The 10477-nt window shown below is 46.9% G+C and overlaps 1 protein-coding gene across 3 annotated transcripts; it reads left to right on the top strand.

The window, feature by feature from the left end:
- The first annotated feature begins 6098 nt into the window (after positions 1-6098).
- Positions 6099-10421, top strand: NICN1 (nicolin 1). 3 transcript variants are annotated; one of them, XM_042978948.1, is made up of 6 exons: positions 6099-6322; positions 7507-7677; positions 7933-8046; positions 8497-8568; positions 8909-9013; positions 9087-10421. In XM_042978948.1, exons 1-6 carry the CDS (start codon positions 6191-6193, stop codon positions 9126-9128), a joined length of 636 nt encoding a protein of 211 aa, XP_042834882.1. In that variant the 5' UTR covers positions 6099-6190; the 3' UTR covers positions 9129-10421. The 3 variants fall into 3 exon arrangements, with proteins under 3 accessions (XP_042834882.1, XP_007088579.1, XP_042834881.1); XM_007088517.3 differs by having other exon boundaries at positions 7501-7677; XM_042978947.1 differs by having other exon boundaries at positions 6101-6322; positions 7501-7677; positions 7936-8046.
- Positions 10422-10477: the final 56 nt, after the last annotated feature.

The following is a 10477-nucleotide window of genomic DNA, read 5'->3' as shown; positions in this document are numbered from 1 at the left end:
TAAGTTTTGTTTCGTTTTTTATGTTTATTTATTTTTAGAGAGAGAGAGAGCACAAGCAGAGGAGGGGCAGAGACAGGGGGAGACACAGAATCCTAAACAGGCTCCAAGCCCCAAGCTGGCAGCACAGAGCCCGATGTGGGGCTTGAAGCCACGAACCAGGAAATCATGACCTGAGTAGAAGTCAGATGCTTAACTGACTGAGCCACCCAGTGCCCGTTTTGTTTTGTTTGAGTAATCTCTACACACCCAATGTGGGGCTCAAACTTACAACCCCAAGATCAAGAGTCACATGGGCTTCTGACTGAGCTAGCCAGGTGCTCCTAGGGTGCAAGTTTTGAATAGACTGATGGGCAAGGGCCATTTATGTCTTGGACTCATGGATTTATCAAGAGCTTTTGGATTTGACCTTGAGGCAGAGGGATTCCATGAAGATTTCACATTGAAAACATTGTCTTGCTACAGTGTGGGTAAAGGATTGGAGGGGCTGGAGTGGAGGTGAGAGATATGAGATGAGAATTATCTTCAGTGAGGGGCCACACAGGCCTGCTGTCTGCTGTCTGCTCTTGTAACTGAACTAACATGAGTTCATTCCTTGGTGAGTCATAGATAGAAACTACACTAGATGGACTTGTCGCACAAAGTGTTATGCCCAGAATTCGCGATCCCCAAAGACCACCAGGGATCAGAGTCCAATGGAAAAGCAAAGAGACTATTCGAGCTAGCTGGAGCTCAGTCCCCTACCTGCACCCACGCAGCGGTGAGATGCCGGAGAGAGAGCGAGTTTCAAAAGCACAAAGGTTTTATAGGGATCTAGGGGCAGTTGGTAGAGTAGTGGTCGTGGCCTTAGCCAATTGGCTGGGGAAGGGTCAGAGTCCCCTTGCGCGCAGGTTGCTGGGCGTGGTTTGAACGGGTGAGCGGGAAGTTACTCAAGGGGAGGAGGTGTGGTCTGAGGTTTGAGCGGGAATTTCTTTCTGCGGTTTTCCCGGAAAGGGGGCCATGTCGGGGACATAGTCACTCGAGATGGAGGACACACAACAAAATGGAGTCGACCGGCCTAGGTCCGCTCTTTCATTAGGACATTTTATTTGCAGCAAAGGGGATCACAGGAAATAACTTCCAATTTTGACTCCCAGAGCAAGGGTGGATAGGTTCCTTTTATTTAGGGTTAGGATGAATATATATGTATGTGTGTATGTATTTAAGTAGGCTTCATGCCCAGTGCAGGGCCCAATACAGGGCCCAGTACTCAGGACCCTGAGATCAAGACTTGAGCTGAGATGAAGAGTTGGATGCTTAACCAAGTGAGCCACCCAGGCACCCCTACTTATTTTTTAAGATTTAAAAAATCTTAAAACCCACCCAACATGGGGCTTGAACTCATAACCTTGAGATCAAGAATCAGATGCTCTAGGAGCACTTGGGTGGCTCAGTTGGTTAAGTGTCCGATTTCGGCTCAGGTCATGATCTCACGGTTCGTGGGTTTCAGCCTTGCATCAGGCTCTGTGCTGACAGCTTGGAGCCTGGAGCCTGCTACTGGTTCTGTGTCTCCCTCTCTCCCTGCCACTCCCTCACTCATGCTCAGTCTCCCTCTCTCTCTCTCTCTCAAAAATAAAGGTTAAAAAAAAAAGTCACATCCTATACTGATTGAGCCAGCCAGGCACCTCAAAATTGGGATAGTCGTGAGACAGTCAGTCAGTCACCCTTCTACTGTTTCTCAGCAGTTTCCTTTCTTCTCTTTTTAGAGTAAGTTCTACATTCAACCTGGAGCTTGAACTCATGACCTTGAGATCAAGAGTCTCATGCTCAGAGTACCTGGGTGACTCATTGGTTGGGCATCAGACTTTTGATGTCCACTTAGGTTTTGATCTCAGGTCCCTGGGTATGGAGTGTACTTCAAAAAAAAAAAAAAAAAAAAAAAGAGTCGCATGTGATGTGGTTTGAAGTGTTGGGGTTTGGAGCCAAGGGCCAAGAATTCTTAAGATATCTTCAGTGCAGGGATGCCCGGGTGGCTCAGTGGGTTAAGTATCCGACTTCAACTCAGGTCATGATCTCACGGTCCCTGAGTTCGAGCCCCCCATCGGGCTCTGTGCTGACAGCTCTGAGTCTGGAGCCTGCTTCAGATTCTGTGTCTCCCTCTCTCTCTGCCCCTCCCCCACTCGAGCTCTATCTCTGTCTCTCAAAAATAATAAATAAAAATGTTAAAGAATTTTAAAAAAAGCTATCTTCAGTGCAAAAACATGGTTTTATTAAAGCATGGGGACAGGACCCATGGGCAGAAAGAGCTGAACTGGGGTTGTGATGGGTGACTGATTACATGCCTTCAAATTGGGAGGTGGGTAGGGATAGCTTAAGTCTTAAACGTATTTTAGAAGCAAGGTTTCCAGGACCTTGAGGGACGAGCTGCTGTTAAGATAAGGTTATTTACTATTGTCTAGTAAAATATTAGTCATGAGATCCTTCAGATGTATATCAATGGGCCATACATTTAGAGGATGATTGCTAACACATATCTTGGGCAGGCAGAGATAAAGGAAGTTTCCAAAGGGATTTTTATATGTTAAAGAAGACTTACAGGATCCTGGAGGTAGGCTCCAGTCAAGTTAAGGTTACTTTTTGCCTCTAGCAAAGTATTAACATTGAGGCAGTTGAGTTCTTTGAGGAAGGTCATTCTGTCTGTCTCAATGTAAGTAGTAAGGAAATTTATTCTTTTGCCTTTGTTTCCCACATCAGCATGCTCTACTGACTAAGCCAACCAAGTGCCACCCTAGGGTTAGATGAATATTTAGAAATGGGAGCCTTGGAACACCCACCTGGTTCACTTGGGAGAACACATGACTCTTGGTCTCAGGGTCATGAGTTCGAGCCCCATGTTGGGTATAGAGATTACTAAAACAAATAAATAAAAAAAAAAAAAAGGAAGAAGAAGAAATGGGAGCCTTGTCATTGTATGTGAAAGTGGGCATAAGTTTACAAATGTGTCTTAAGGAAACATACCTGAACATATGTTGTATGTTATATAAATGAAGCTTGGACTTCTTCTTGGGCAGGGATTTTAGTATTCTAATGAGGTAAAGGTAACTGTCAGTTACTCCATGGGTCACTCCATGGTCCATCTTTGCAGGCCTGAGTCAGGGGTTAAACTCAAACTGGTCTGGGTAGTCTGGGTTGCCAGAGTTCCTTATTCAGGCAGTCCTTATTCCTTGAGTGGTTGTTCTGGTTTCCATCCAGGATTCTATGCCCATGGGGTCTTTTGCCTGAGTTAAGAGACAAACTGGAAAGAAGAGTTTAAGGAAAAATGTGGGACAGAAGTCGGTAAGTACAAGCAGGTGAGCATTTAAGTTCGCGTCTTGGGGTCTAGCTGGTGACACTGTGACTGTGCCCTCAGAGGTGAGTCCTGAAGACCAGAGACTGTGTACCCTCATGATTCCCAGGGAACCTATAATCTTTTGGGATTTGAGGAAGCCTCTGCTCCAGGATAGAGTGGTCTTCATGAAGAGGAAAGTCTCAGAAACCTGGAGAGACCCAGGCAGTGAATCATTAGTCTGAGCCAAAATGGAGACAGCAATGGTCAGTCCAAGAGACCCAAGGACACAAGTTATTTTCCCTTGACAACAGTCAATGAGAAGCCAGGGAATGTTTTCTGTCACTGTAAGTCTGGGTGCCTAGGCTAGGAAAGCACAACTCTTCTAGTCTATTCCTTGGGCTGGCCTCAAATTCGGGTTTTGTTTCTGTCTGATACCCTACTATGAGAGCCCTAAAGGTTACACTGGGCCTGTGTCTTTGGGTTCCTCAATGCAGAGAAGGCCCAGGTCACCAAAGCTGACCATTACCTGGAGGTTTCTGACTTGTGAGGAAGAAGCCCAAAAGAAGGCCTTGTTCCATCTCTATACTGTTTTATTGGCTCAGAAAATCACTGGACCACTTCTGGCCTCAGCTTTGTTATCAATAAAATAGGCTTAATCAATGATCTCTGAGGCACAAGTGCCTGGAAGGATGGTGATGGTGATAAACATAATGGTTAATTTTTTTTTGCTTTCTTTTTTTTCTTTCAAAATCATGTTTACTGAGGTATAATTTAGATACAATAAAAATGCACATATCTTGGGACGTCTGGCTGGGTCAGTTGGTAGAGCATGTGACTCCTGATCTCAGTGTTGTTAGTTTGAACCCTATGTTGGGTGTAGCGATTACTTAAAACTAAAACCTTTTCCTTTCTTTTTCTTTCTTTCTTTCTTTCTTTCGTTCTTTCTTTCTTTCTTTCTTTCCTTTTTTTTTTTTTTAAAGTAGCTTCAAATCCAGCGTAGAGCCCACCACCCTAGACCAAGACCTGAGCTGAGATCAAGAGTCAGTCACTTAACCGACTGAGACACCCAGGCGCCCCAAATACTCAGTTTAATAAATTTTGATAAGTGTCTTGATGAATATTAACTACCACCACAATCAAGTTGTAGAACCTTTCCATCACCCCCGAAGTATTCCCTTGTACTTCTTCATAGTCAATCCTTTCCCTTCACTCCCAGTCCCAGAAAAAAAAAAATCTGATTTATATTACAGTAGATTAGTTTTGCCTTTTCTAGAATTTCATGTTAAGTGGAATCATACAGTATGTACTCTTTTGGGTTTGACTTTTTTTGCTTAACATAGTACATTTGAGATCTACTGGTGGTGTTATGCATATGCATCTTCATTCCTTTTTAAAAATTTTGATAGAATATACATAATATTTACCATTTTACTTATTTTAAGTGTCTAAGTCAGTGGCATTAAGTACTTTCATGGTGTTGTATAATCATCACCACTATTTCCATAATTTTTTTCATCATCCTAAACAGAAACTTTGTACCTATTAAGCAGTAACTCTCTATTTCCCCTTACACCCAGTTCCTGGCCACCTACTTTTACTTTCTGTCTCTGAATTCACCTATTCTAAGTAACCCATGTAAGTGGAATCATACAATCAATATTTGTCCTTCATGTCTGTTTTTTTCTTTCGTTTAGCATAATATTTTCAATGTTCACACCTAAGCATTTATCAGTTTCATTCATCTTTAAGGCTGAGTAATTCCATTATATGTACATACCATGATTTGTTTACCCATTCATATGTTGATAGATACTTGGATTTGTTCATTACTTTTTATTTTTGAGCAGTATTCTGTTTTATGGATACACTGCAGTTAGTTTATCTGTTTATATATTGGACATTTACTTCCAATTTCTGGCTATTATGAATAAATTCCTTGAGCAGTCATATCCTTTCATTTCTATTGGGTAAATACTTAGGGATACAATAGCTAGATCATACTGTAGGTACAAACTTAGTTTTTATTTTAAAATTTTTTAAAGTTATTTATTTTTGAGACAGAGAGAGAGAGAGCGCGCGAACAGGGGAGGGGAAGGGGGGAATCTCAAGCAGGCTTACTGTTAGCTTACAAACTGGGGCAGAGAAAAGAAAAAGAAAGAAAGAGAGAGAGAGAAAGAAAGAAAGAAAGAAAGAAAGAAAGAAAGTCAAATGCTTAACCGACTGAGCCACCCAGGCACCCTGAAATTCAGTTTTTAAAGAAATGCCAAACTTTTTCAAAATGGCTGGAAATTACCAGTGGATTAAGGTTCCAGGCATTCCACATCTTGGCGTCTTTAGTTTTAGCCTATTCGGTGGGTTTGTGGGAGTTGTGATTTGCACTTCCCTGATGAATAACCATGTTAAGCATCTTTTCATGGGTTTATTAGCTATTTATATTCTTTTGCAAATTATCTGTTCAAATCTTTTGTCCATTAAGAAAAAGGGGAGGCGTTCATACCTATTTTTGAAACTAATGTCGGCCGGGCACAAAGCTCAGTAGTGCTCGTGGCTTTACGAGTTTTAAGCAACGACTGCCCGGGACAGAACCAGGAACGGCGCAAGACTCGGAGCAGTGAAGGGCAGGACAGCTCAGATATAGAATGGCTCGGACATTTCGGGGCAGGGCCCCACGATGCCTTCTAAATGCTCGCGCCGTGATTGGCTGAAGGGACACTTCCGCAGGCACTTCCGACTCCCTGCAGGCCCAGAGCATCTGTAATTGGCTGGGCTGGCCCAGCGCGAGTCTTTCCGGGAGTTGTAGTTCTTGGGACTCGGCTGGGGACGCCGGGAAGGCCAGTGGACCAAGGCCAGGAGCGGCAGTTGGGTTTGGTTGCGGCTGTTGACACCATGTCCCGCGTGTCGGTGCCCTGCCATGTGAAAGGCACCGTGGCCCTGCAGGTGGGCGACGTGCGAACCTCCCAAGGCCGGCCTGGTGTGCTGGTCATCGATGTCACCTTCCCCAGCGTCGCGCCCTTCGAGGTGAGCAAGCCCCGTGGGCGCGACCGGGGCTCCTGGGCGGGGCTGACCCGGGAACTAGGGCGTGTCCTGGGTATTTAATCTTTCACAGAAAGCCTCTGCAGTGTTCTTGCCCTTGTGAGCCAGTTAACCATTTACTTATTCCTTCAGTTAACACATATTTACTAGAATGCAGCGTTCTGACCTGTTCTCTTCAACATCTCTGCCCCGTATCCAGGACAGGGCTGGTGTAGAAGTGCCAAGATAGTAGGGTGATGCTGGTAATACAATTGTGAGCCAAGGAGAGGTGAGAGGTCATTTTGCTCCTGGCTACTGGGCTAGGGATCATTAGGCAATGAGTTACCTCAAAACCTGCCTCCTGCCCATTCTTACAGTCCCTGCTTGCCAGGTCAGATTCAGCTCATTCCTCATCAGGATCATCCTAATGGCTCCAGGTTCCAATCTCCAGTTGCCTGTCCAGTCCACATCTACTGACAGAGTGACTAACACGACAAGACCTCAGCACAGAGGACAAAGTCCACTTTCTAGTGGCCTGAGTCTGCACCCTGTGTCTGCACCCTGCCTGCCTCTTGACCCCATGCACTTTGTCCTATAGTGTGTGGTGATCTTTCAAGCTGTTTCTTGCTATAAGCTAGGAAACTTCACTAAATGGACCAACTCTGTAAATCTTGATTCAGTAGACCTAGGGTGGAGCCTATTCATCTATATTAAAACAAAAACAAAACAAACAAACTTATTTGGGTGATTCTGATGAGTGTCCAATGATGAGAATTCCCGGTGCCGGGCTGAATCACTGCCATTTCAGAGGTAGGCCAGGTTTTCTCACCCCTTGGTGCCCCTTTGCATATGTTACTTTTACATTGTCTATCTTTCCTGGTTCACTTGATGAACTCCTTCAGGCCTCATCTTCAGGCCGTGTTTCCTGCCTCCTCTAGAGTTAGGGTTCTGACCTGGCAGCATCTTAGACTTGTGACAAGATCTGCAGTCATGGTTTATTTGTATGACCTGCTCATTTAGACTATGAGCTCTTCTAGGAAAGTGAAATTGGCTTTGGGCCCCAGTGGATGCTTGCTGAAGTTGTTAGATTGGTAGTAGAGTACATTCCTAAGGGGAGGAGATGGTATGTTTGAGCCTCTCAGGCCCTGGGTCTGATTTGTCATGGTGGGTTGTGTGTGCTCTAGTTACAGGAGATCATGTTTAAGAATTACTACACAGCCTTTTTGAGCATTCGTGTTCGCCAGCACACCTCACCGCACACACCGGCCAAGTGGGTGACCTGCCTGCGGGACTACTGCCTCATGCCTGACCCACACAGTGAGGAGGGAGCCCAAGAATATGTATCACTGTTCAAGCACCAGGTCAGCTGGGACTCAGCATGACTAGGGGAGTCCAGATGAGGGCTCACAGGGGGTCTGGGGATTGGGCCAGGATACCAGGAAGGAAGAGGGGAGGCGAGGTTGGCCTGGGCTTGTGCCTTGGAGGGATTACCATTCTTTCCTTCTCAAAGGTCTGGGGAGGCAGCATCTTCATTCACTGCTGGTTGGGAGGCTCTTGGGCAGTGAGCTAGGGCCTTGCTGGGTCCTTTTGTGTGTGTGTGTGTGTATGTATGTCAGATGCTGTGTGACATGGCCAGAGTACTGGAGCTGCGCCTGATTCTGCGACAGCCATCACCACTGTGGCTGTCTTTCACAGTGGAAGAACTGCAGATTTACCAGCAGGGATCAAAGGTAAGTGACCAGCTCAGAGCTGTTGGGTTGGCCCTTTCCCAGGGAGGCTCTTAGCTATGGCTAGGGATGTTGGGTATGGGGCTGGAAGTGGATGGTAAGACTCAGAAGGAGGCCTTCATGGAAATTAGTCAGGTGGGAATGCTGGAAGTTCATGGCGAGAGTTGAAGCCATGTTCTCATATCCTCTGACCTTTGAGGTCACCTGCCTCTCTCAGAGCTTGAGACTTTAGGGTCTGGGAGATACTTTTGTTCCTTGTGTTCCTGGGGCCTCCTGCATAGCAGAAGAACTTAGGTAGTCTGAATGCCCCCTTGGACTTTTGTGGACCCCTGAACAGGGTTTTCTCAGTGTCTGAGGCTCAGGTGCCCTTCTCTCTGTTCTGAGGACCTTGGAATATGGTCCTAGGGCTCTCCCACTCTGCCTCCTTCAGAGAAGTATGCCTTTGCTTTGCAGAGCCCCTCCATGACCTTCCCCAAGTGGCTCTCCCACCCAGTGCCTTGTGAGCAGCCTGCTCCCCTCATTGAGGTAAGCCCTCATCCTGGGTAAAAACCATGTGTGAATAGCCCCTGTGTCCAGCACAGGAGGCCCCACCTAGGCCTCTTTCTGAAAAAATCTGGGACTGGACCCAGGGCCCTTGGTTCACTCTGTGCCATCTTCCTCAGGGGTGGTCCATGGGATTTGAGGCATCTCTGAGTGGGGCTGGGCTGCCTACTGTAGATCAGGCCCTAACCTCACGTGTTACCAGTTATCTGGGAATGTTACTGGTCTTAGTTTGAGGGCCCTGTAGCCCAACTTGGCCTCTCTGGAGCTTTAAGGGCAGTGCTGGGGACGGACCCATGGCCACTGACCCCTCCTTCTGGAGCAGGGTCTCCCAGACCCCAGCAGGGTATCCTCCGAGGTGCAGCAGATGTGGGCGCTGACAGAGATGATCCGGGCCAGTCACACCTCCACAAGGATCGGCCGCTTTGATGTGAGTGATCGCTTCCCCCTGCTTGGCTCCCGTTGCCCTGAGCTGGTCAGATTGATGGTGTTTTGTGTTTCAGGTGGATGGCTGTTATGACCTGAACTTGCTTTCCTACACTTGAACCATGGCTCTTAGCCAAGATGTTGGCCTTCCATGCCCACCCAGACCTGGTTTAGGCCACCAGAGGCTGAAGTGCTTTCCCTGTGCATTACAAGTGTTGCCTGCATGCCCACTGTGTCTGGGCCACGTTCACAGATTCAAGATTCTTGGGGGCTAAACTGAGTTGCTTCAGCATGAGTTCTCAGCAGGGATGTACTCTGTCCTCATCTGACTGCAACCTGAAACTCCTTTTCCTACCCTGAAAACATTCCAGTTCTGTTTACTAAGAATCCCCTTCTGCCAACATGCACACTCCAGTCTTCTGCCTGCTCCTTCACCCTGAATGCAGTGCACTGGGGTGACCTACTAAAAACCTGCTCTATCATTGGAAGGCTGCTGTAGCCATGGCAGTCATGTAGTCGGGAAGCTCAAGGAAAAAACAGGAGCCCACGTCTTCCTTCTGCGCCCCCTAGTGGTCTTCTTTCTTATGCCCAGAAGAAGAAATTTCCTGTCCTAACTCCTGCTGTCTGCCTAGGGAGTGAAGCTGGGGATTTGGGCAGCCTGAATCCCTTGGTCCCAGAGCTGACTCCTGGATGTGTGTTCAAATGGGCCTGCCCATCCAGCCTGGGCAGTGTCTCTGGCAAGACTGGTGTCTAATGAGTTCTGGGACCTTTTTGCCTAAAGCACACCCTGTCCCTTCTCCCAGCTTCCCCCTTCAAGAATCATGCTAAGTGTGATGAAAGACCAACCTTGGTAGGGTGTGGGTCCAGGTGGGCATTTGCACTGGTGTCTTTCAAGAGGCTGAGGTCTGCTATAACCCCAGGCCTGCTGCTGAATAAGGCAGGCTACTCTTATGAGAAAATCTACCTTTTGTTTTTTCCTGGCTTTGCTCCAGGGCATTATGCTGCAGCAACACTGCAATATGTGTTAGACCTGGAAAATTGGAAGTTTGTGTGGCTCAACAGCTTTCTGGAGGCAGGTCAGCTACCTTTTGGTGGCTACCTTCTGCTCTTAACTATTACAGTTCTTGCAGGTGTTATCTTTGCCTGTGGGGTCATTTATTTAGCCTCATTTAGCTTTTGCTAAGAGGGTAATGACCACAGTCCTGTGCTCCGGGAGTAGCAGCCTTCAGAGAGAGAGAGAGGGGAGAGAGAGAGAGAGAGAGAGAGAGAGAGAGAGAGAAAGAAAAAGAAAGTAAGTATAGGAGGAGGTCCTTGAGGGGGTGGCAGGGACTGTGCTTCATTCATGGCTGTGTCTCCAGTACCCAGCACAGGGCCTAGTGTGCAGCAAGATCAATAAATACTTGTGAAATGCATGACTGCTGGCTGCCTGTGTCCTCCCAGTGGGAGAGCTGGAGACCCTCACTAGAGG

This window comes from Panthera tigris, chromosome A2 (assembly GCF_018350195.1).
Source record: "Panthera tigris isolate Pti1 chromosome A2, P.tigris_Pti1_mat1.1, whole genome shotgun sequence".
NCBI lineage: Eukaryota > Metazoa > Chordata > Mammalia > Carnivora > Felidae > Panthera > Panthera tigris.
The sequence above is the reverse complement of the archived record's forward strand: the minus strand, read 5'-3'. Positions and strand labels throughout refer to the sequence as shown.